General features: G+C 39.1%; 1 protein-coding gene across 3 annotated transcripts in view; it reads right to left on the bottom strand.

Moving 5' to 3' along the window:
• GRIA4 (glutamate ionotropic receptor AMPA type subunit 4) overlaps nt 1–27,689 on the bottom strand; it is a 222,676-nt gene that overhangs the window by 77,529 nt on the left and 117,458 nt on the right. For all 3 annotated transcript variants that reach the window (XM_005149727.3, XM_005149726.3, XM_005149728.3), the window contains exon 4: nt 16,647–16,831. In XM_005149727.3, coding sequence (XP_005149784.1) covers nt 16,647–16,831 — 185 coding nt within the window. The remainder of the gene's footprint in view (nt 1–16,646; nt 16,832–27,689) is intronic.

Below are 27,689 nucleotides of genomic sequence, written 5' to 3'. Positions count from 1 at the left end.
TTACTAAAGAAATAGCAATAGCTATAACATGCAGCTTGCATCTAATGCCAGTAAAGACTACAAGAGTCCTTTTGACTCTTCACTTCTGGTAGTGTACCACTTATTCAGCACAAGTTTATGTTGTTGTTTTATTTGTTTGTTTTCCTCATGTACTCATCTCCACAAAGCATTTTATCATCCTTCCAAATGAAAAAATAAGATACAGCAGAAGTTTTCCATGCAGTGCAGGTTACTCAGTAAATAATGGGTAACTTATAGATCTGCCTCCTTGCCCGCTTTGATACCTTAGCTCTAGGCCCTGTCCTGAAAAATTGGAAACTTCTTGCCTTTACTGATCCCACCTCCTGTTCAAAAGACAGAACAAACATTCACTAAGCCTTGCAGCTCCTTTTCCTGGTGCAGTAAAAAATAAATATCACATTTTGGAGATGAGAGACAAGTTGCTGAAGGACTAAATAATCTGGCCAAAGACATCTAAGGACCCAGGACCTAAATCTATATTAAGAATTGGAAATGCTTGATTCCCAGCTCTATTGTTCCATTAAGTCAATTTGTTTCTACAGCAAAGTGGAAGGGAAAATCATAGGGGTGTGGCATAAGCATCTTGTCTGTAAAGTACCAAAGAAAATAAGCAACCTGTTATCCTTTTGTTTTTCTTTTTTCCCCAACCTCTATTTATAGTTTGTAGATAAAACTATTTAAATATAGTTTATTTTTTAACTATTTAAAAATCGTGTTTAAAAAGCAAACATAAGTTAAAAAAACCCTTAGAGAAACCACTCCCCCCTCCCCCAAGCTATGACCAGATTGTCACCCTTCACTGGACTCAATCAAACACCCATTAAGATCAGTGATTAAACACCACTGCTACTATTTTACTGGGAGGGGTGGCAAAGAGCAAGAGGGAGATATCACACTTCCCTATCAACACATGTAAGGAGGGTGCTGTCAAGTTGTGTGGGCTTTTTTTTCACTGAATAAAAATATTCAAATTCCTGCTGGTTCAATGGCTTCAATAGGGATGTGATCCCTGACACCAAGAATGCTTTTAATTTATTCCTTCAGTAATACATGAAAATGAAGCTATGTTTGTCTACCTATTATAGGGAAGTTGATATAGATTATCTTACATTTTTAAATAACTACAGTATCACAGTTTGAATGTAAGTGGACTAACATGATTTAAGATGTACGTGACATAACTATGTACCAGATCCTCAGCTTGGGCAAAGGACTGCAGCTCCCTTCTTTGGCAATTAACACCCTTAGTGATCTGCTCCCTGGTTTGGTTTCATAACACAAATTGTGATAATCTTTGCAACATTATCAGTCAAATAAAGCGACAACATGATCAATCTATAACTGGTGAGGTATGTCAGATACAAGTCCATAGGTGTCATAGACAAAATAAATAAATACTGAAAATGATTACCCAGATTTGCTTCTGTGCCTGTTCCTAGCAAATGCATATATATATATATATCACTGCACAATTCCTGTATTTTTAAAAAAATCGAGTTTTTCAGTGTATTCTCTCAAAACTTGTCTCTTAGGGTGAGTGATAAAGGTATGTATGTATGTATCATCTAATTTTCTTAACTTCCTTTTTAGTCAGTGGAAAGAGCAGGCACTTTGAGGAAATGATTCATCTTATCCTAAAGCATATGTGCAAAATTAATTAGACAGCTTGTGCCCTGAAAGTACGGATTTTTCTGCACTGACTAGATGATGATTAGGTCTGATGCAGACACCTACATTTTATATCCCTAATGTTAATCAAGACAAATGTCACTGTAAGAATGCTGATCATGAACACAGAGAAGAGAAATGGTGCTATATGGCTTGTATTCCCAACCAAGACTGGATACAATTTTGATTTTGAATATGCTTATGGTTGTTAACCACACAGTCTGCAAACTAGAAATTGCCTATGATTTGGTAAAAAAGTGCCTGTTTAGTGAAACATAAGTGAAACACATAGTGAAACATAACACAATTCATACTTTTGAATACCCAATACAAATACAGTCACCTTGCTCTCTCAAATGATCAAAGCTGCAGATTATGATCTATAAAATAGGATATGAATTCTTGCTACCTGAAGAACCACTTTTCTCTATACTGTGCTTTTGCACTAGAGACAAATTGAGGCAATGCACATAAATCCTTCATAACAAGAGAAGTTTCTGACAGCTACTCAATCTGGAATGAAAACTCTCACACCTTTTTTCCTATTCTTTAAAAGGTTAGCAGTTACTAGAGCTTTAACAGAGATGAGACTTCAAACAGTCCATATACATAATAGTAAATACTGCCCAGAACTACAAACTAAACAGACGAGTGCTGGTGTGTGAAGGAAGAATTTTTTTCTTTTACATCAGAATGAAGATGGGGGTAGAAGATTCAGCAGATGTATTCTGAAAGAGAAACAGGACTAAGATTTTAACAGGTGAGACCGTGTAGAAAGCCTTTGCTATAAAAGTTCAATAAGATGGGAACATCTTAAAAAACCTTGTGCCACCCCTAAATTCAGACCAAAGGGCCAATCTGAGTCACAGTCCTGAAAGAGGGCAGAGTTGAATTGCCTAATCATCTACATTAGCAAGTAACATAGTTGGTAGGATAGGATCTGTACAGCAAAAGTGTTGGTGCTAAGGAGCTCACATCCATCACATGCATGTTTCAGGGTTTTACTTTGGGTTGCCTTTACCCTGGTCACTAGAATTGTCCTGGTCATGCTACACTTCAGAGGTGCTTCTATGCACATCTTCGGTTTGGCATCATCCAAAAGAAAGCCAATTCATGTATTTTGAGTCCGCTCTTGATGTAAAATGCAGTGAATCAGGAGATTCACTTCAAAAGAGCCTGTTCCTGAAACACCCTACGATGCTTTCTGTGCCTGTGGGCCCCACTCTCATAGACAGGCCCTGAGCATCTGTGGGGCATGTAGCAGATCCATGTATATCACAAAGGTCTTCATTTCAAAAGGAAGGCTGTGAAGAGAGGGCAACGCTGCCACAGGCATCCGTGGCAGTTCTGCCCAGGAAGCAGGAAGTCTGACTTGGCTCTCACTATGGCAGGTTGCAAAACCTGAGGCAGGGCTAGACATCAAAGGTGGGCTTTGCCAGTCACATAAGCAGTGATAAACCACAAAAGTGCTGATACAGCAGGTCAGGGAGGACCCTCTGTATGTGTAACTGTCCTTTTCACTGCTTCAGGATGCTTTGATTCAAAGCTGCCCTAGCACTGGCAAGCTAAGTGGGATGAGATCCATTCCTCCCTGCTCATGTAACACTTCTTCACTTACACCTTCTAAACATTTATTTTTGCACTCCACTCCCACTCTTAAACACCACTTCTCCCTAAAGACTTCTCCTTAAACACCACACACTGCACTCAGCTTTTGTCGCTGTGAGAGTTTAAGGTGACTTCAGCTTTCTCAGGGAGAATTTGGGAAGAAAGTGTTGGGAAGGATGAACTGAGTTGTGACTTCTTTGGGGAAGGCCGAGAGCAGGGGAAAAGCAGGATGCTGCACTGGCTTTTGCATATTGATTTGCATGTTTTGATTCAATGACCAAGGTGGTTAGTGTTTAGAATTGGAACTCCTTTATATTCTTATTTGTAAAACTAAAGAAATTATTAAGTAATCAACACTGTTCTGAGGAAGAATACAATGTGCTTCCCATGTTACCATTAACAGAAAAGACAACAGCCATATATTATCCTGTAGTCACACTGTTTGTGAATCCTTCATTTCAGTGAATGCAACAAGAGAGAACCAAAGGAAGTGAAGTGTAAAGGCCATGAGGCTATCACAGTTAATTCAGAATCTCACGCAACTCTTTTTCTTCCTTTTTTTCTTTTCCCCCACCAATATTACTGTACATGTGATTGTCTGCAGAAAGGTGAACTTTGAAGAAAAAAAACAAACCAACAGTCTTAGGCTCCATTCTCTTTACAAAATGCATTTATGTATAAGAAACTAAAAAGAGCAGTAGCTTGTGAGAATTTTTAGTTTCTGATCTACCATACTGCAACTAAGAAAATGCCATATTCTCATTTTGGTGATTCCAGTGGTAATCAAATATAACTAGAATTATACCACTGACTTTAATGTGTGGTAAAGCAGGGCCAGTGATATCTGAATCTAGCTTAGGCTTTAGACACAACTCTGAACTTTCTGACTTTATTACACAATACTATTCTTTCCAGTTAGCTGACAACGGCCTGGCCTAGGAAATTCAGAAAGAATTCCACTATAGAAAAGAAGAGCTGCAATTGTCTGCTTTGATTCCTTTTTTTTTTCCGGGAGTGACAAGTTCACTGACTTTGATAAAAGTACTGCCAGGCGTACATCAGCATCTGAACAGAGAATCAGGCCCTAAGTCATTCTCTGTTCTTTACTACTATGAAATGGATATTGCATATAACCCATTTTAAAAGAATGCTTAACTTCTGTAGCATAAAATGTCCCTCGTTATGATTTCTAGGAGATGGAGGTCAGTACGGCTGGAGTGAAAAGGACTTATTTTCAGTTAAATCTCTTCAAAGGGTGATTGCTGTGCATTACCAATGGGACTTTAACAAAGGTTTTCCTCTTTTCTATTGTGTAACAATCCACTGCCTTAAGAAAAAGAACACCTGCAATAAAATGAAGTCTGTCTAACACAATATAAAAAGTGTGGAGACTTGTTAAAGATGGAAGATTGAGACCTGACCTGAAATATTGCAGTAGAAATGGTGATGATGTAAATCATGACTGAAATGAGATTTTATACAATATCTGAAGCAAGGATAAATCTTTTACAAAGCCATAAAAAAGCAATTGAGAAACAAGCTTAATTTTAAGAGCTAGTGCTCGCAAAAGGGCACTATTGTTGGGGAAAGGGTTGACTGTTAACAGCCTACAGCCACCGGAGAGGATGTTAAAGAAGGCAATACGCAAAGCAGAAGTGACTCTGTACAGATCAGCATTTCTTTCTCTGCTGTGAAGGCAGGCGCTGAGCCAGCACAGCGGTGCGCACACTGAGCAGAGGGGAAGGATGCTTCCCACACAGCCCCCATGCCCACAACCAGCTGGCAGGGGATTGCCCTGCACAGCACAGGCAGCTGCTGGGTAAGAAAACCTGGAGAGATGGCTCAAAGGCCATTAACCAGTGCTTTGAGCATGGCTGGTTGCTTTCTTCTGCTGTTCAGAAGCCTAATCCTGCAAAAGGCTCACTCAGAGCTAAATGAGATGTGCAGACTTGTAGGGAAAAAAGAGTGGAGGAAAGAGAGGAAGGGTGTAAGAAGGTCATTTTACAAACCTCCAAACCATCTGTATTCATTCTTTGTCTTCTATGGCCTATTTGTTCTTTCAGTAACTGAAATAACCTATTTCTTGGGTCCAAACCTCATCAGTTGTGTGATGCAGTGACAAAATGTGTTTTTATTACTATGTAGTGTGGGACTATTGTTGTGTGCAAAGCCCCAGCTGCTTCACAGAAAATGAGCCTATGCAGAGAGCCCTCCCTGGCTCTGCGGGGTGAGGAAAATGCTGGTGGCAGTGCTGGCAGCTGGCTCCCTCAAGGAGAAGAGCTATCAGCTTGCATTGACATTACAGCATCACTAAGAAGCAACTCCATAGACCTCCAGGGGAAAAAAAAAGCATGGAGAGAAAGGAATGATGAAGAAAAGGCACTGTATGAATCTCCCACCCACCCTGGGTCTAAGAAGAGATACACGGAGAGCTGCTACTATGTCCTTGAATTAGTGTTAAAGTCCAACAATGCTGGCCCAAATTACTGTGTGCCACGCACATACCACATTCTCTGGCTAATGATTTGCTCCCACAGTTCTGTGTGAGCAGAACTAAACCTGCGTTTTGTTCATGAAAATAAAAAAGAAGTAGAGGACAACTGGAGACAGTCCACGCTCTTTCTGACTCAAGGGATAAAGAAATCCTCATTATGCAACTTAACTACATGTGAAAGCAATGCAATCTCTTGCTGAGTATTTACCTGTGTTGTGCTAGTGATCTTTTCTGCCAATGCACTTCAACATTCATGAAAAAAAGGAAAGTAGAAGAATTTGTGGAGGAATGATTAAGCTAATACCCTAATTCATGTCTCCAATTAATGTATGCTTTTCTGTATTATGATGTAACTTATTAAAGTATTATTTTTTATTTATTATTACTATCCTAAATTAATTATGCCAGTGATCTAATTATTATTTTTAACAATGTCAGTTGGTAGCTTCAGTTAGTAGACGTGCTGGAAACTAAGGTTAGAAAAAAATGTTTTCAAACCCAGCAAAATTTACAACTAGATCAATTCAGAGAAATTCAGCAAATGTGCTTTTTCAGGTTTAGCACTCCACTGGCAAAATATTATGAGCAGATGCAGTAGTGTAATATATCAGCTTCTGTACTTTTCTCCATTCACATATTTATTTACTTTCATTTTGATGGTAATAATAATAATCAATCTTTTTGTGACAGCCTTCTTCATATTATCCATCAGAGAGATTTGGTTTTCAGTGCTAACACATACATGATACTTTTCAGCTACATATCTCAAAGCTGGAAAAGCTGAGGATCAGTGATGTCAAATGGCACATCGAAAAACTGAGTTAGACAACTATGAACAACATCTAAGATACTGTGCAGCTTCTTGCCTATCATGCTTGTTAATAAGTATTGTCAGCTATTATTAACTAGAGTTTACTGGCTTGTAATTTTTACTAATGATAGTTTGCTATGTGACAACTTCAGAACGGGTTTAATTTTTAATGTAACAAAGCACAATGTACATTCTTTTTATTATTATGTATCAGTTCAGCTGTGTACATTGAAGCATTAAATATGTGCCAGATGCTGCATAGCAGTTTTCACCTCTGTGTTTAAAGGCAAATACAGCCCTAGGTGAGCAGCGAAGCTTGATCCTGCTGATACAGAACACTGATGGAGTTGAGAAAAGTGCCCATCTACTGGGAAACATCCCATTTAACTCTTACGGGTAGGGGAGGGCAGAGAGCAGAAAAAAAGTCTGGAATCAGCCTGTCTGCTAGATCAGGAGCCAGACTGATGATCTCTGACAGCAAAACTGATTCACTATGCAAAATTCAATGCTGCTCACAGTGGGCACTTTGGAAGACTTCTAACACACAGAATGCTGAGGTTTAAACTTTGTCAGGTGGAAACGGGTGGGAGAGGATGGAGCTGCTACAGATGGAAGAAGAAAGGAAATACATTCCCATTCTTGCAGAAAGGAGAAACATTTTTTGCTACATAGATCTGTTCATGCGTTTATGTACATACTCATGTGTACAAATATAGAAACAAACACTGTAAATGTTACTGCATATGAAAAAAGCCTGAGAAAACAGAAATTAGAAGCAGTGATATTCTCTTTCACAAAGAAGTAAACATAAAGGTCCTAGGCAAATGCAATTACATTTAGTTTGTGTTTTTCAGTTTGCTTCCCTGAGCTTTGCATGAAGGTCATTATGGAGACACGGTTAAATTAAATTCCTATTAAAAATCTGCCCAAGAGGACTATCAGGAATTAGAAAGAAGTAACAGAGTATTTAGTAGCAGAGAATGAGGAACCAAAATACTGGAGAAGCATGCTGTCCACTTTACTGAAGTTGTTTTTTTTTTATGTGGTCACTTCGAGTAGCACAGAGGTTGATCTAGTCACTGTGATATTCCTTCTCGCTGTTTCTGATGCAAATACATTATGGGTTTGTAAGATTCAATACAAGATGATCCACAGTTCACCCACTCATGAGGTATTTTTATCTCAAGAGCTGCATATAGGTGTGCAAATGGAGCAATGAGAAATTATCTTATTTGTGTATATCTCTGCTTTATTTTGTGGCTTGATGCTCAGCATGACTCCACAAACACAGCAGGACAGGCTGGTCACACACTGTAAAGGAATAAGCTTTGCAGGAAACCTCCTGATGATTCTTGTAGACAAGTTTACCATGAGCTGGTCATGTACCCTCATGGCAAAGAAAGCAAACAGCCTTGTGAATTGTATTGCCAGCAGGTCAAAAGAGAAATATCTTTCTTCTCTGCTCATCTTTGGTGAGGCACCGCCTGGAATGCTGGATCTAGTGCTGGACTGCCTAGTACAAGACAGAGACAGCCATACTGGAGTGGGTCCAGAGCAGGGCCATGAAGGTGACTGGGCTTGAAGTATCTGCTGTATGAAAGAAGCTGAGAAAGCTGGAACTGTTCAGCCTGGAGAGAGAAGGCTCAGACAGAGCTTAGTAGCATGGATAAATACCTGATGGGATGGTGATTGGGAAGAGGTTATCAGACTCTTCCTGGAGGTGCACAAGAATGGGACAACAGGCAAAGAACACAGTTTGTAACACAAGAAAGTCCAGCTAGATATAAGGATCATTTTTCTTTTTTTTTTTTTTTTCCATGAGGTAGACAAGTACTGACACAGGGCATAAAAGAGTGGTGGGATCTCTATCTTTGGAAGTGTTCAAAGTATAACTGGATGAGTTACCTGATCTAAGCTTGCCTTTGTGAGCAGGGGGAGTATCAAGATGGCCCTCAGAGGTCACTTTCAACCCCAATTATTCTGTTACTTAGGTTGTAGAATAGAACTGTTTATGGCAGTACTTCACAGTCTGAATTTCAAAACTGGGTCCAAAATCTGTCTAAAAACAGATCTCAGAGCTCCAAGACTCCAGTATTTTTTTTTCTGGTGCTTTATTTGCTTGGCAGTGTTTAATATGTGCTGAAAATGAGAATTCTGGCAGAAAAAGAAAGATAGGACCATAACTGTTAACTTCCAACTTCAGCATTTCATGTTTTTGAAAGCTTCTTTCTATAATTTTAAATGTCCTTTTGATAGAGATTAACACAGAAAGAAATAAAAAAACAATGAAGGGCCAAAAGAAAAGTATTTACAGTTAACAACACTACCCATAATGATCTAAATGATTCTTATACTGCGCTTTTCAGCTTAATTGTAAAATCTATTTGGAGCATTGACTTCATTGTATTATCTGAGCATATTTCTGAGCACTGAACAAACTTAAGTAATAGCTGTGAGACCAGCTCTGGCTGAGCAAATGATAGTCTGCTTCTCTAGTAATAAGTGTTATTAGTATCTGAAGAAGTAAAAAGAACAAATATAGTGGTTGAACAAGTAACAAATGTTTTCACTGAAATCTTCAAAATAATTTTCTATGATATTCTTCAAGTCTGACCTCAGCTTCATTGATTTATAACACTTCACTCTTGCTTGCCAGTTAGCAAACTGAGAAACAACAAAAGGAATCTATCACATGCATTTACCTAAGGTAAATTATTTCAGGTAACTAGATGCAAGTAAAACAGATGAGGGTGATATGACATTTTCTTAAATGTGTGTGGTTTAGGCTTTATATTTTTTGTCCTCTTTCCTAAGGAAATAATATTTGTGCTACTGAGCTGTCTGTAAAAATAATTTTCAATACATTTTGCAACTTCAGCTTTATTTGAAAGGAAGACAATGCCTCTAAGACATCATCTAAGACATCTAGGACATCTAAGACATTAAGTCTGTACAGTCCTTATTAATACTGGCTGCTGGGTGAACAGAGCCACCATAAGGATAAGAAGCACCCAGACACTACACTTTCCATCTGATGCACGAGTACTGTCAATTTGCACATCTTTCTGGATTAGCCATAGTAATTTCTATTTCTTGATTGTGTAGTACATTTTTGGGAAAGACATTTTTATGGTGCTTGTGGTAGTACTGGTGGTCTAAGAGAAGAACAAAGCCTATGAATGCCAAGGGTGTATCAGTCCTTACTTGTTACTGTTTTAAGAAGCTTATGGATTGCTTTATATTATACTTGTACAAATGAAGCAGTGAATAAATTCTAATGAGAAGAAATAATATGAGAAAAAATTTGTTAACTTGGAAGCCTGACTTGGGGTTTCATAAGTTCAGCTTAAATAGGCATCTGTAATTAACTTTGTTTGGGCTTTCTAGTAATAAATAAAGCCACATTTCTTTTTTAGCCATATTTATTTTGAAACATGTGTTCTGTATTTCAAATAGAAATGCAGTAAATGCATAATAAGATTAAAGTAAGGATTTTCTAATTCTGGTAGATACACCCTTTATCTTTAGGCTGACTTGACTTTTTATTTTGGTGAATAAGCCGGAACTGCAAACAGATACACTATTTTAGAACACAGGAAGAAAAATTAAACTAAAAGAAAGAGGAAGAAAAGAAAGAAACTGGTAAAAAGTGAGAGAAACACATGGGCCTGATTCTTGCTGCATCATATGCAGTACATGACTTTGGCCTGGTCTATTCAAATTCTGTACTGCTTGCTGCCAGCATTAGCGGCTTAGTTGGTAGGAAATGGAAATCACGTTACAGTGTGTTTCAAGTCTTCATTTCATCTTAAGCAGAAAGTTCTTTGCATTGAATTCAGGGGAGCACTTTAGAAACATAACTTGGAAAGAAAAGACACACAGCAGAGAATTTTCTGTCTCTCTCACCAACTTCCATTCTTTGACTCAAACAGAATATTTTTGTGCTTTTAAAAGACCACCTGCTGAAACTGCCATGAAAAAAGGGATGTTGATAAACAAGGACATAACGGTCCTTGACAGAAGAGTATGAATCACTAGAAATGCATTCTGCTATATAAGCAATATCTGTTACATAAAACTGTGGAGATGTCATTTTATCTTTTTCTGCCTTTGCTTTATCTCGTTTTTTTCTACCTTGTCCCAGTAGGCAGGAAAGAGAATGGTAAAACCATTTCATGCATGTAGGAAAATGGGGCTTTGTCTCATTTGTTCCTGTCTTGTCTGTCTTGTTTCTGGTCATTTATGCAATACAAATAAAGGACTATCATTGTTGGTTTTGGTCGGTTTCTATTTATTTATTTATTTAAACCATGTGGCGTGTTTTTATTATGTCTGTGTTTGAACAGATGAAACAGAGAGCCAGGGAAGTAAAAACCAGGGAGACAATTCATCAGATTTATTGAGATAGCTTACATAGTTCTAGAAAACATTCTGTTAAGCAGTCCTACATAACTAAGTAGAAGTGATTTCTTCAAAATGGAAACACATCCTCTGGAAGTTCTGGATAATGCTGACATGAAGTAGACCTTCATAAAATCATAGAATCTTACAATGGTGTGAGCTGGAGGGGACCATAAAGCTCATTTAGTTCCAGCCTCCCTGCCATGGGCAGTGACACATTCCATCTTCATTTTACTGCTTTTGCAATAAATTGTGTTTTGCAGCACAGCTATTTCTGGGGATGAGCAGCAGTGGTCATTTCAAGCATTGCAGCCCCTTGTGTCAAGGACTGCGGAGCTTCCCCAAGCGCCAGTGCTGCCAAGGTTTCCTTGAGAGGCCATGGTCTAGAGAGAAGCTCATGCTCACAGGCACACTTTGATCCATATACTAGGTCTACACTGGTGAACTAAAATGGGTCAGGACCTGTGAACCACTTAAAGTGGGCAAATAAACAAAACAGTTAATGGCAAAAGGCTTGATGCTTGTGGTTTGTCTTTCAGAGCCTGGGATTGCAGGATGTTAAGGTCTATATGAGGGGTACAGAGGAACTTCACTCACAGGTTAACAAAAAGGTTTTCCTTAAGATATTAAGGAAGCAGGGTGTTCTTTCACCATCCTGAGAATGAAGTGCGAAAAAGAGCTAAAATTACCTTGGCATGCTTAAGTTACATCAGATTCTCGAGAGTAGGTGGAGATCTACTGACTCAGATAGGCTGAAGACACTGTCTGTCTTACTGATGAATTGAAGCAACAACTCTGTGATCCTGCAGAAATCAGTGTCTTGCTCCAGCATTGTGTTTAAATAGGGCTTTTTACTGAGCCATGCCAACTCTGTACTAATACAGAATCCAAGCAAAAGGTATTCTATCACTCCCAGATATCTCCAGTTGCTACTGGAGACTGTTCAATCACCCCAAATATCTCCATGTTGCTACTGGGAACTGTATTGTCTTGTGTGGGTGAGCATGACCAAAGAAGAGGAGCATAGCTTTATTAAGAAAACCATCACAGCCTTGTAAGTCTTTGCATAGCCTTGAGAGTTAAGATCTGAAATCTTTTCTGAGGCTAAGACAGGAGGGGGCAATCCAAGAAAATCAGATATAAACACTTGGGCTGAATGCATCTCTTAAATTGAATGCTGGCCCTACTCTTCCTTTCTACAACAGAACTTTGAAAATGAAACTCCATCTTTCTATACTTCCCCCTTAAAAGAAGTACAGGTTTGGCCCTTGCCCAAAACATCAACCTCACCATGGCAACATAAAATCCTGAAAGGAAAATTATGTGATCAAAAATGCTCATCCTGGGTTGTGCAAATGGGGAGCCTGGATTTCAGGTAAGTCATTAGGTTCCAGAAGAAAAATTGTCACTGAAGACAAGCCTCAGATATAGAATGTGAAGGCAGTTTCTACACACATCAAGGCACATAGACAGAAGAAAATAAATGAGGAAAATTAATGAACTTATGGAAAATATAGGAGACAAAAAGAAATAGAAAACAGCGAGAGCTGCATAAGAAGTGAGAAAACAGCAAGCTGCTGATTTTCTCAGCTGGGAGAGGACAGAGAGCAGAAGACACCAGGTCAGATAAGTCGTGGGGGTAGGAGAGCAGTGCATGAGCTTACTTTCTGAACACAGTCAGTGAAAAAGTCTCCAATTTTCACTGCTTGAGGTCCACAGTCATGAGAAGTGTGAATGTGTATATATATGGGCAGTCACTTGAGAAGAAGCCCACAAGCCAGCTTTTCTCCCTTCATTAGCATAGATTTAAGGGCAAAGCAGTTTGAGTTACGGTCTCATTACTGAGATTTAATTACTTTTCCTAAATGTTCTGCAGAACATTTACTTGTACATTGCGAAGTATTACAGTATAGTCAGAACTTAGGCTTTCAATTACAGGAGAACTAGGCAGGAAAGAAGCTGAGTTAATTAGAATCACTGAAGCTTAATCAATTCCTCTGTGTATGCAAGGAAGAGTATGCCAACTTTTTGTCCATTTGTGAAGCCACCTTACCTGTCTGCTACAGGTTATTAAAGATTTCATGCAAAGGGGAAAAGTCAATGGCTGATATTTTAAAATGGCTGTTATTTTGTCGTTGTTTTTTTTTTTTTTTTTTTTTTTTTTTACATTGGTCTAGACTCTTTTTGCTTCAATCCCATTTTTGGCACACTAAATGTTTTTTTGGTCTGAGACTGTTTCTGACGGCACATCCTTAAGAAGTACTTTTTTTTCTGAAAGCAGAATGCTTTAATTTAGAGCCCCAAATCAGCACCCTAGCCCTCCTTGGATGTCAGCCTGCCTAGGAAGAGCAGGACCTTCGCAATGGAGAGTAAAGCTACAGCTCTTATGCATACTTTGTGTAGCCTGGCTATAATGCCATTCCTGCTTGTACAGTGACCTTTCTTTAGAAGGATGGAGAGGATCCCCATGCATGCTGGGGAAGAAGAGAATTGATATGATCTGGGATAATTATAAAAATATCCTGAAATATGAGTTACAATTTAATTAGGTAAAGTGTAAATAAATATACATATGGGCAGCCACTGTTAGAAAAAAAAACACAAACCAGTTTTTCTCACTTCATTAGCATGGATTTAAGGGCAAAGGCTTTACACTTAGGTGTGAATAAACACCAGCACAAGTACATAAGAGGTCACTTCCTGGGTAAAATTCATCCTGCCCAAAAATAGACAGTAGCCAGATGAATCACTTCCGAAAAGTGCTTGTATGACTAACAAAGATACAAGTATGTTGCAAAGTTAGAACTACATGATCTTTATGGTCCCTTCCAACTCAATGCATCTAAGTTAGATGTTCACTCCTACCCTCCACTCTCCTGCTGCAGTTAATGGAAAGAGGTCTCAATTTTTGCGCTTGCCCTCTAGACATGTTAACCAAACTCACCACATCTGATTCAGACTGTCGAGGCCAGGCATTTCATTTTTATGACTTAAAAAGCCTGCATTAAGTACCTATTTTAGACATGCAAAATCCAGTTCTGTATGAACTGACTGTGCAGGTGCCAATCTGGAAGGAGAATGAGTGAGAGCTCCTGGTAGCAAATCAAACGTATAGCTGAGATCATAGAAAGGTAAAATGTGTATTGTATGGCTTCATTTTGCTTTGAAACTTTGAGTGGACTCTCAGTAGCTACACCTGTGCAGGATGGTAGGTGCATCTCAAGAGTTATGGTAATATAGCATACTTTATCTAAGCCGCATTTGTATGCCATGTAAAAGAAATCAGGTACATACACATGGGCACACACAGAGACCTGAGAAAGAAATTATTTTTCTCAATGTATTTTAAAAGGCCTTCAAATGGGTGTTCCGTTTTACTACCATATAGGCTGAACTGGGGGAGGATCTCATTATAAGCTGTAGAGAGCATGTGCTAAAACATAATGGCATTCAGAATAAAAAAATGAACAAAAGAATATCTAAAGCAATATGGTGTCATTTATTCTTCTCTTGGCAGCAGTCATAGAAAAAGTCCTTGTTAAATCAGCCATGCTATGAATTCTCAGTTTCCCTCTTTATCTTCTGCCAGTGAAAGCAAAACTGACAAATATATTTCTATAAATATTATTTTTGCATTTCTGTACCACAAAAGACATTTCGTATTTCCGTGACTTTGGTAGCAGATGCCTCATGACCGTTTTTGCAAAAAATCCTCAAAATTAACGCATTAGCAAAGCAGAGTGACGGTGGAGAATGGATCACCAGCAGATGGCATTCATTCCCTGCAATTCCTGCAGCAGCAGCAGCAGCAGGTACTGAACTTGCACCAGCACAACAGCATAGGATGTGGAAACAGGCAGGAAACAGCTAGTTAACCCCAGGTTATTTTCCTGTCATTTGACAAAATACTCCTTTCAAAGCACTACTGTACTGTTTTTCCATCATTTAAGAAAGAGCTTGTACATAAGCACTATATAGATTTGCCACATCACAGCAGCAGGATTTTACATTCACTTTATATACTCATGTAGGTACTACCCAGCACAAGCCAGTCTGTCTGGCCCAGTATTTTTGTTATCTAATAGCAGCTTTCCATAAATAACTGATGGAAGGACGTGACCTTTCTTCCCAGTTCAATAGCACCTTTATTCTACTGTTCTTCATGTTCGTAAATAGTCTGCTAAGGTAATAAAACTATCAGTTTAAATACGTGCAGTAATAATTTTAAAGCATTTTATGACTAGAAATATACGGTCTATGCTATTTCACATAATCAGAGTGGCTTGGGGACCTCATCTATTTCCTTCCCCCTGCAATGGGCAGGGACAACTTCCATTAGACCAGGTTACTCAAAGCCCCATATGACTTGGCTTTTTACACTTCCAGGGATGGGGCAGCCACAGCTTCTCTGGAAAACTTGTTCACCACCCTCACAGTAAAAAAAAATCTTAATATCTCATCTAAATCTACCTTCTTGCGGTTTAAAGCCATTTCCCCTTCTTCTATCTCTACATACCCTTCTAAGAAGTCCTCCTCTAGATTTCTTGTAGGTCTCCTTCCAATACCTTCAGCCTGCTCTAGGCTGAGCAGGCTCAACTTTCTCAGCCTGTCTTCACAGGAGAGGTGCTCAAGCCCTCTGATCATCACTGTGGCCTCCTTTGGACTCTCTCAAACAGGTCCACATCCTTCTTATTATGCTGTTGCACCCAGAGCTAGGTTGGGTCTCACAGGACTGGAGCAGAAGGGGAGAATCACCTCCCTTGACCTGCTGGTCACACTCCTTTGATGCAGCCCATCATACAGTTGTGTCTCTGGGCTACAATTACACACTGTGGCCTCATGCTGAGCTTCTTGTCAATCAATAACCCCTCAGCTTTCCCATCAGGCCTGCTCTCAATCCATTCTCCACCCAGCCTGTATTCATGCTTAGGATTGCCTCAACCCAGATACAGGACCTTGCGCTTGGCCTTGTTGAACTTCATGAGTTTCACACTGGCCCACCTCTCTAGCATGTCAAAGTCCCCCTGGATGGCATCCCTTCCCAACAGTGTGTCAACTGCATCACACAGCTTGGTATCATTGGCAGACTTGCTGAGGGTGCCCACACAGCGCACTGTCCTTGTTGCTGACAAAGATGTTAAGCGGTTCACCATATGTTCTATTTGGTGAATAGAAAGTAATACTGGATTCAGTATTACTCTCTATTCACAAAAAAAAACTGGATGCTTTTTTCCATCAAACAAAACTTTACCCCATGAAGGTATGGACTGAGTGCATCTTGCCAGTTCAGCAAGATCATGTTTCTCTGCCAGCCCTGAGACCCTGATGCAGCCTGTATCAGGTGTGTAAGTGCTGCAATGTGGGGCTAAACATGCAGCTGCCCTGACTGCTGCCACCCTTCACCTGCAGGCCTGATGAGTCTGAAAGGGAGGGGAGTTCACTGTAGTGATGCGCTAGCTATTAAAAATTATATAGGAAAACAGAGCACACAAGTGGATGTACAAATATAGGCCCTTGAAGAAAAACAAAAAGAAAGAGCAAGCAATCTCATTTCCATTGTGAAAATAAACAAAACTAAATGCACAATGGTATCTCGTGGAGTTTCAGTAATGTGCTTACAGTGACATTAAAAGCAGGTATTACCTGTTCTAAGAGATTCTGAAGCCTCTCTATTTCACAGTCTATTACAAATTTCTTTTCTTGCCTTCGGTCCAGATCTTCTAAAAGCCTCCTGTAGCTGGCATCATTAAAGTTCTCCACACAGATGGCACTGACTTGCCAGCTATTTTGTCCCGCTTTTTCCATAATAGCTTGAAGTATTGAATAACCTAAAAGAAAAGGAAACAATATACTAGTAACACAATCAATGCATTCTTTTGAATAGGAACTGTCCTTAGTCGATATTATGTCTCTTATTATTGTTCCTGCAGGGGAGGGAATGAGAGACTGCCTGTATCCCTACCTATGCTGCTAGCCATAATCAGTACACAGTATGCAATTAACAACAATTACCATTCCTGTGATCAGATTGCTTGGAATGATTCTCAGCATTATGGATAATCTTCATATGACTTACAAACACAAATTCTTCCAGTCAAGCATTCAGCTTCTCAGACTGGTTTTGTACAGGTTTCTGTATCTGGGCAGTTCAACACAGCAAAGAAAAACTATGAGCCTACTCATTCATCATAACTATTTGCATACTAAAAAAGCATCATGTTGGATATTCAAATGCTTTGCCTTGTTTAGTGATTTGTTTTTTGTTTATTTTTTTTAACAACTTTTAATCCAAGGAGTTTTCAATGCTTCTTAAAAAGAATTCATTTTTCATTTATTTCACAGAATCACAGAATCTCAAGGGTTGGAAGGGACCTCAAAAGATCATCTAGTCCAACCCCCCTGCAAGAGCAGGGTAACCTAGAGTACATCACACAGGAACTTGTCCAGGCAGGCCTTGAATATCTCCAATGTAGGAGACTCCACAACCCCCCTGGGCAACCTGTCCAGTGCTCTGTTACTCTTACAGTAAAGAAGTGCTTCCTGATGTTAACGTGGAACCTCCTATGCTCCAGTTTACACCCATTGCCCCTTGTCCTATCACTGGATATCACTGAAAAAAGCCTAGCTCCATCATCCTGACACCCACCCTTTACATATTTGTAAACACTGATGAGGTCACCCCTCAGTCTCCTCTTCTCCAAGCTAAAGAGACCCAGCTCCCTCAGCCTCTCCTCATAAGGGAGGTGTTCCACTCCCTTCATCATCTTTGTGGCTCTGCGCTGGACTCTTTCAAGCAATTCCCTGTCCTTCTTGAACTGAGGGGCAAAGAACTGGATGCAATATTCCAGATGCGGCCTCACCAAGGCAGAGTAGAGGGGGAAGAGAACCTCTCTTGCCCTACTAACCACAGCCTTTCTAATGCATCCTAGGATGCCATTTGCCTTCTTGGCCACAAGGGCTCATTGCTGGCTCATGGTCATCCTCCTATCCACCAGGACCCCCAGGTCCCTTTCCCCTTCACTCCTTTCCAGCAGGTCAACCCCCAACCTGTACTGGTACATGGGCTTGTTCTTCCCCAGATGCAAGACTCTACACTTGCCCCTGTTGAATTTCATCAAGCTTCTCCCCACCCAACTCTCCAGCCTGTCCAGGTCTCGCTGAATGGCAACACAACCTTCTGGTGTGTCAGCCACTCCTCCCAGTTTAGTGTCATCATCGAACTTGCTGAGGGTACACTCGGTTCCCTCATCCAGGTCATTGATGAAAATATTAAACAGCACTGGTCCCAGCAGCGACCCCTGAGGGACTCCACTAGTCACAGACCTCCAGCTAGATTCTGTGCCATTGACCACAGCTCTCTGTCTTCTTCCTTTTAACCAGTTCTTGATCCACCTCACTACCTGATCATCAAGCCCACACTTCCATAGCTTATCTATGAGAATGCTGTGGGAGACAGTATCAAATGCCTTACTGAAATCAAGAAAAACCACATCTACCGCTCTACCATCATCCCTCCACCTAGTTACTTCCTCATAAAAGGCTATAAGGTTGGTCAAACATGACTTCCCCTTCATAAAGCCATGTTGGCTGTTCTTAATAAACCCCTCATCCTTGATATGCCTAGAGATGGAGTCAAGAATAAGTTGTTCCATCACCTTTCCAGGGACGGAGATAAGGCTGACCGGTCTATAATTACCCGGGTCCTCCTTCTTGCCTTTCTTATAGACCTTCTTGCCTTTCTTATAGTCCTTCTTGACTTTCTTATAGACTTTATGCAAATGATACAATTCAGACAAGGTCCCCCTATGTAGAGTCACAACACAAAATACTGTGGCTTTTTACTTGTTATCTGGATGACTTTCCCCAGTAGCTTTAGATGAAAAATTCCACCTCTTGAAAACTATCCTTAGTTATGAGACTACATATAACTTCAACACGAGGGTCCCATGCCTGAGTGCAGTGACCTCCAGCTGTCATTTTAATACACCTGAAGATACCACTGTGTGACAGATTCCCTGTAAAAAGCACTATCAGGCACTCCCAGAGACTGAAAGAGGAATCTTTCTAAATTACATTTCAGATGTGTGCTGTTGCCAACTAACTAATTATCAGAAGACCTACAAAACCCCATTTTGCCTCCAGTGAAATAAAAGTAGACAATAGCTTTATCAGAATCTGAAGATTTTAGGACACATGAGAACCATTCTCTTGGAAATCTAGGAGTAGCTATTTTTCTGCTGACTCCTGTGGCATTTGCAGTCCCTGAAAAATTAACTTAAAATCTGTATCTCCTTATCATTATGATATGATGCACCCACACTCCAAAATGAACATCTATTATTTTTTCTTCAATTCAGATGACAGATTTAAGATAAAAATAAAAACATTTATAGGGAATATGTAAAATGCATAACATATTTTATCTTATAAATGAGACATTTATTTTATGTAACAGTAGTTTATCTTAGGAAATGAATTAAAATACTTGATGTATTGAGTATTAAAACATTTCTGTACTCAGCATATATTTTTAACCCAATGACTGTTATTTTTTTCAAAGAACCATACAGATTTCCTGTTAATTGCTGCATAATTATTCTGCTTTTCCTGTTGCTATATTCAATCTCCTTTTTGACTGTAATTATCCCTGCAAATCATGACAAGATTCTTTCCCAAACACCGTATTTCTTGCTTCATTTCCTATTCATTTCCATATATAGATATACATTAAAACTACTCCAGTGTTACAGGGGTTCCTGCTTCATTTACACTGCAACTTTAACTTGATCTTTGCTACAAAGGCAGTCAACATTTACTTAATTCAGCTTCCTGACATAAATTAACATTTTCTTTGATTCAGAATGAATGGTGTTTGGAACCACAATTGACATCCCTTCATTCCTTTCTCATTTTGCTTGGACAACCTTACTAAGATGTGTTTTGATCAAACTGGGAATTTATCCCAGCATAAAGCATGACAAGTATCAGACAACTAAATAGAAAAGCTTTTCTTCTACCTTGGATAAAGGTTTGACTTGCCACATTTCATTAGCAACTGCCTTCGTTTAGGCATTTGAAGCTTCTGTAACATCTTGTCAGTAGCTGGCACTTGGATGTGGATTTTCACGTTAGCATGTCTTTTGCATCTAGCATAATACAGCTAAATGGTATTAACTGGATATGGTGCAACATCTCCTTCAGAAGAGTTCAGAATCTCTGTGCAAGCCATCGGTGCAACAGTCATCTATTCAGTGTGCAAGAAAATTTTTGATACACTGATAAGGGTGGAGTTTACACAGAATTAATAAAGGCATTCATAGGCTCAGTTGGCATAAAACTTAAGACATACTGAGAAGAATGTTTATCTGCTCGAAATAATTGGCTACAGCTGACAGGGAAAAAACATTAGTTGTATGTAGTGCAGCAAACATTTAATAAGGCAAAATTCCTGAAACTAACCTAGGGTAATTCTCAGAAACTGAGTGTAGGATGTCTATTTAGACAAAAATTCTTACACTTCAGGAAGATGTTTGCCCAAGACAGCAGATATGAATCTTACAGCTGTTGTCTAAAAGTTATTTGTTTTCTGGTTATCTATTATTTATCCTCAATTGTGCTACGGACAGATGAGTGATTAATTTTCTGGAATACATTCCATCCCATGTATGTTGGAATACTATTTGTTACATAAAAGCAAACTAAAAAAACCAAGACACCCCAGGCTAACTCGTATCAACTGAGATATAAAATCAATAATCAGGACTCAGCCAATAAAAAAAAGAGTAAGGTAAGTTCTCACCCTTCTTCACCAACAAATTCAAACTTAAAATGCAGATAATTCACTCATCAGAAAATTCAGGAAATACAAATTATCATGCTCAAGCATAACAAATTGAAGCCTGGAAGTTTGTATTAACATGCTCCTGGTCCTTCCTGGAGTGTGTTTTGTCGTTTGTTTGTTTGTTTAATTAGCTGTGATTTTGGGTTGTGTTTTCAGGTTTTTTGTTAGCAAATCTGTAAGCAAGATAAAACACCAATATGACTGCCTGCAAACAGGGATTAAGTCCCTGAAGGATGCTATATGCAAGAATATATGCAAGAATAGCTTCTTTTTCCTCTTTATGGGACTACAATAGCTCAAATATTGATACTATTGATGACTGCTTCAGGACCAGTAGTACAAATTCCACTTCAATATGCTGGAACCAAAGCAGAGACAGGCAAAATCTGAAAAGATTTTTTCTTTACACTTCCCTGGGTTCACCTTCTCTTCTTGCTTTTCTGTTCTCTGGTCATGTGGACTTGTGATGATCTAACACTGTTCTTTTTTATTTTTTTTTTTAATTTTTGGTATTTTTTTTCCCCAAAAGATACCACACAGTCATCATATTAGAAAATCAAAACAAAACCCAAAACTTGAATAGAAAAATGAAAACTTTATTTTTCTCCTGTAAAATGAGAGCTAGAGATGTGTACTGCAGAAAGTCTACATATTTGGGTTGATACTACACCTAAATGCATTACAAATAACATCTCAGATCTTTTTTAACCTTCTTTCCCTCATTCCACACTCCATAGGCATTTTTCCATTGCAAAATGCATCAGCCACTGAAAAACAATGCCAGATGTGCACCTGGTCTTAAATCCATTTAGAGAGATATTAGTACCTCTTCAGAGAGACTTAGGTATCTTCTGGAAGCTAAAGATTGTAAATCACTTGAGCAATTTTGGTATTTAAGAACACGTTGTAAGTGCAGGCATTTGGGAGCCTAGGATTCCTCCTAGTCACTGCAACATTGCTGTAATTGGACCCTTTATACAATCATCCCTCACCCAAGTAACTGAAATAATGAGGAATTGTTCTGAATTTAAAAGTTCAGTGGCCCTTCAGGTTTTTTTTATTTGTCCTCTGCTATACCAGCCAGGCTTCCCCTATCCAATTTTGTTTCACCACTCAATGACTTAATTTCATTTATTTCCATTTAAATGAAAACTAAAATCTGATATCCAAATCTCTTCAGTGTGTTCAGAATAAACTAAAGAGATAGAGGAGCATTTTCTTGACTTATTTTTCAGCTGGAATACACATGGTTGGCTTGTTTTCTTTCCTTTTATTTTTACTTTTGGCTCTTGCTTGCTTGCTTGCTTGCTATCACTGGAAATATTAAAGTGATCAATTACAGCCTTGTAATTAAATATCAGTTACTTTCATCTTCCAGCAGTCTTTTCACTCTGGAAAACCATTTTCCTCACTCCTCTAAGCACAAGCAATCATTCCTGACATTCTTGCTAGGAGACAGATAGCAAAGTGACTGCTTGCTCCAAACAACAGCACTCCCAGTAGTAATTCCTGGTTTGGAACTATTGTGCAGGAAGTAACTTATTATTCATTTTCTATGATGAAAAGGATGCAACTGTATTTTACTGAAATGCAAATTATTTCTCTTCTCTTATGGCCCAATTAACCTTCAAATAGGAATAGATCCCATTCCCAAGAATAGCTATGATCTCAACAGTCACAGACACTGAAAAGATGGAGCTATTTTCTTCAATCTACTTCCATCTATTGGAATTTATACTGGGATCAGTACTTGAAATAAATTCATTGTAAATCCAAAACACAGCAGAAGTGAAGAATAAAAAGTCAAATAATTTGGTATGGATAAATTTGACATTCAGCAATGGATTAATGTCACTTAACTCTGTCTGTAAAATAGTTGTCTAAGTTAATCATCCAGACTTTAAAAGGAGAGACATACATCCCATAAAAAGGCATATTTTTGTCTTAGATATCTATCTCAGAGGTGCTTTTCTCTTTCTCCAATGAATACTGAAAGAGTCTAAACATGAGGCTTAGTAAAAATAACTACTATTTATCTAGCCAAATCTTGGGAAGATAAATCCAGACACTACAGTGATCATAAACACACAAGAAAGTTATAGTATGAGTGATGCATGATTTTGCCTTCAGTCAATAGCTAAAACCACTGAAACACAAGCATATTTTACCTTTCCTCATGATTAATACATTTTAATTAATATCTGCTTTTGCTTCAAATTTTTGGTTTGAAGAGCTTCAAGAATTCAAACACAACCAGTAGGATATATAAGCTCCATCGCATAACCTTTGACATATGATAACTCATTCGCATGCCCAATTTTCCCTGCATTTGGAGATGGACCCAGAATATTCAACAAAAAGTACATACAAACAGGTCAATTTAGACAACAGAATGGAAGCTAGAACTATAGCTGTGTTCTGAGACCTGCTTGAGTCTAATTCACAGAAATGACACATAGATTGGGAAATAAAACAGGGAGCTCAAGAAATAATCCCATCTATTCCCCTCTATCCCTCCATCCCCCAAGACAGATAAATTTTATTTAAATAGTTCTGCACAGATATCTTTCTTTGTCCTTAAAAATCTCTAAAGAGGATTCTGTAACTTCCTACGTAATATATTCATTGCTTAATTATTATTAGGAGTTGTTTCCTAAAGTCAAGCCTAAATCTCCAGTGGCACAATTTAAAGCCACTCATTCTTGTCCTATCTCTAACAGACCTGGAGAACAGTTTGTTCCGTTCTTCTTTAAAACGTCCCTTTACATAACTGAAGGCTGCTGTTTAATTTCCTTTCTGTCTGCTCTTCTCTTGCTGAAACACGATTCTTTCAGGTTTTCCTTGTGGAAAATGTTTTAGTCTAGATTCCAACAATTTTCCTTGGTTTTCTCTGGATATGTTGCAACTGATCTAAGTCCTTATTGAAGAGAATTGGTGAAAGTGTTACATATTTTTTAAAAGTATTCCAAAGTACACACAATCCTTCCAGTTTTTGTAATCATCTGCAAGTGTAACAAATGTATTCTGTATTTCTTCATCCAAGTCATCAAAAGAGATGCTGGGAAAAACTTCAGCCAGACTGGATCACTACTTGGTACCTCCTCATTTGACAGTGCACCTCATATATTTCTCTCAGTTCAAGTTCATGACCAACGTTTTATAAATCCAGAAATTTCATCAAGACAAAATTTCTTTAGCTCATTGTGATGGGTTCACTTGTGCGTATCAAGCCTCCTTATCACTTCAATCCTTAACTGGGTGGTGTTTGTGTGTAGAAAAATATGACAAAAGGTTCGTGGGCTGAGATAAGGACAGGGAGAGATCACTTTGCACTTAACCATCATGGGCAAAACACTTGACTTGGGGAAATTAGTTTTATTTATTACTAACAAAATCAGAGTAGCATAATAAGAAATAAAAATTAAGTCTTAAGACACTGTCGTGGTTTAAACCAAATCCTCACAGTTCGCTCACTCACTCCCTCCCTTGCTCCCCCAACTCCCGCAGAGTTAGGAAGGAGAATCCAAAGAATGTGGCCCCCACGGATTGAGATAAGAACGGTTTAATTGCTAAGGTATAACACAAATCACTACTGCTACTACTACTACAAATAATAATGATAAAGCAAACAACAAGTGAAGAGAATACAACACCTCACCAGCCACCAACCCATAACTCACTCCACCCTGCCCGACTGAGCACCGACCGATACCTCCTCCTTTCCCCCCCAGAGCCCCAGCCCTTCCAGGTCTCTCCCAGTTACATCTTGGGTATGACGTGCTATGGTATGGAATACCTCTTTGGCTAGCCTGGGCCAGGTGTCCTGTCTCTCCTTCCTCCCAGCCTCCCCTCCTCCCTGGCAGAGCATGAGCTCAGAAAAAGGCCTTGGAAAAACCAAACATTTGAGCAGTAATTCAAAACATGCTTGCTATCAGCAACCGTTCCCAGCCTGAAAGTCAAAACACAGCACTGCATCAGCTACCAAGAAGGAGAAAAATTACTGCTACTGCTCAAACCAGGACAGACACCTTTGCCCCATGCCTCCTTTCTTCCTGGGCTTAACTTTACCCTTGATTTCTCTACCTCCTCCCTCACAGCAGCCCAGGGGGATGGGGAAATTGAGGTTGCCATCAGTTCATCACGTTATTTCTGCCATTCCTTCCTCACAGAGGAGGACTCCTCACATTCTTCCCCTGCTCCAGCCTGGGGTCCCTCCACAAACTTCTCCAACACGAGTCCTTCCCACAGGCTGCAGATCTTCATGAACTACTCCAAAGTAGGTCCTTTCATGGGATGCAGTCCTTCAGGAACAGACTGCTCCAGTGTGGGTCCCCTATGGGGTCACAAGTCCTGCAGCAAACCTGCTCCAGTGCTGGCATTAGGACAGGAGCATCCCCCTGCTCTGGCATGGGGTCCTCCATGGGCTGAAGGTGGAGATCTGCTCTACCATGGACTTCCATGTGCTGCAGAGGCACAGCCTGTCCTACCGTGGTCTGCAGCACAGGCTGCAGAGGAATCTCTGCTCCAGTGCCTGGAGCACCTCCTGCCTCCTTCTGCACTGACCTTGGTGTTTGTAGTGGTGTCTGTAGTGGTGTCTGTAGTTGTGTCTGCAATGTCTCACACATTCTCACTTCTCTTCCTAGCTACAATTGCTCCTTTCCCCATTCTTAATTATGTTATCCACCCGTGATGAGCTCAGCTTTGGCCAGTGGTGGGTCCATCTTGGAGCCAGCTGGCACTGGCTCTATTGGATATGAGGGAAGCTTCTAGCACCTTCTTACAGAAGCCACCCTTGTAGCCCCTTGCTACCAAAGCTTGCCATGCAAACCTAATACACTAATTTAGAAAAATTTCATGCAAGTTGTGTAAAAATCTTATTAGAATGAAGTACCTATTTTTTTTCCCAATGTCTACAAAACTTGTTACTTTTAACAGAAGGAAATTTGCTTTATCTCACATAATTTTTACTGAAAAAAAAAATCCATGGTTCATTTTAGTTAGCTTTCCAAATTCTATGTACTTTCAAATACATCTATTATGATGTAGGTGGTGAATTGTCACCTATACTATCAATTATGAGGATAATTTTGTTACAGATGGTTCTGAAACAAAACTGTGGGAAAAATGGATGCAATTGACCATTTCCTCTATCACTATTTTACTCCAAAGTTTTCTGAGTATTTGATGATAAAGGAAATTACCTTTATGATCTGAATTCATGTTTCTCACCTCCCTGAAATCTATGACCTTGAATATTTTCACAGTGCTGCGGGAGTTCCAAAACAAGGTTTATGGTAAGACTTTCTGTCCTTCTCTCCCTTAATCCTGCAGCGGCTGGTACCTGTGCAACTTCATCTGCAGTATTTAATAACCCTGTTTTTCTAGGAGCAAAAAGCTGTCAATATATTTCAATCATTACCTTTTTTTTTAATATATATTTTTTTTTTAAAGTCTTAATACCATGTAAGTTACATGCTTTCAGTGAGCATATGGGAAGAGGTTTGGCTTACTCTACAATGGGAATTCATTATCAAATATTCAGGATATGTCAGATCCATTTATGATACACTCACTCTGCAGCAATATTTTTCCCCTTTGCATTTTAGAGTCTGAAACCTTCATAGGAAATAAGCTGTAAAGGTGTCTCACCAAAATACTATGTTATAAAGTGTAAACTTGAGAGGGACTGAAGAAAACCACTAGTTTTGAAGGCAGTCTGATAGTTTTGCTTGTACTTTCAGTTGTCACATACCAATACCCCTCCTTCTTCACTAAATGTGTTGAAACTAACATCAAAGTCCAGTAAGCCTTCTTACGACATGCATGCATAGAGATGTATACAACCAAGCACATGTACAATATATATGTATATGCCAAATGTGTATTTACACATACCTATAGGCAACGTAAAAAGAATTGCGCCCCACCTATACCACCCAAGGAGACCTTTCATTGTGCTTTTTGCAACTGGATTTGCCTATCCCACATTGGCCTTTTTAGTCATCAGCGCGCATGGGTAAAACCCTTCCCAAATCTTCATTCGTGAAGTCAAGCCATGATATTTACACATACCTATTGTCTATAGGTACCTATAGACCTATAGGTACCTATGGTCCAAACCTACAGTCTGTTGTAAACTTTCTATATTTCTTTGCTTTTATTTGTCTATTATTTAGCTCTGCCAAAGGGCTCAGCTGGAATTGACTCAGGTGTGAAGTCTTTGGCTCCTCTGAAGTTTACAAGCAAGGAAGCCACACTCTTAGCAAATTTTTCCTACAGAACATTCAATGCTAAATCATAAATGGTATCTAATTACAGTGATATCAGAACCTATTACCTTAAAAAAACAACAATTAAACCACTGAATGGAAAAGAAGGTTTCAGGGGAGGGGGGGGTGGTAAGGCGGGGGGGATAAGGAAGGGAATCAGGTGTTAGGCTTGCTCTCTGTCAGACCAGCATTTTAAAGGAACTATAGAGGCTACATAGTTTTTCTGAATAACCACATATCTGTCATCTTGGGCCTATCATCAGGGTTAATGTGTATCAGTATTATTTAAAAAATGAGAGAAAACAGGAAAAAGTGAACTAAATTTAGAAGAAAATACAGTATGTTCAAATGTTTAAGTTACTACTCTTTTTTTCTCTTTCTCTTCTTCTATTTATTTCACAAATATCTAACTTAGTTGTAAATATTTGTTGCTTTTGCACAGGTAGCTTAAACTTCTCTAGTGCAATGCCTTGAAGCCAAAATTCATTTCAACAAAACCTACAGTGTGTAATTTTGATGCTAATAAATTATCATTCTTACACAATACCTTAATTGACACAAAGCTATTTCTATAAA

Source organism: Melopsittacus undulatus, chromosome 2 (assembly GCF_012275295.1).
Source record: "Melopsittacus undulatus isolate bMelUnd1 chromosome 2, bMelUnd1.mat.Z, whole genome shotgun sequence".
Classification (NCBI taxonomy): domain Eukaryota; kingdom Metazoa; phylum Chordata; class Aves; order Psittaciformes; family Psittaculidae; genus Melopsittacus; species Melopsittacus undulatus.
Note: the sequence above shows the minus strand (reverse complement) of the source record. Positions and strands in the feature narration are given on the sequence as shown.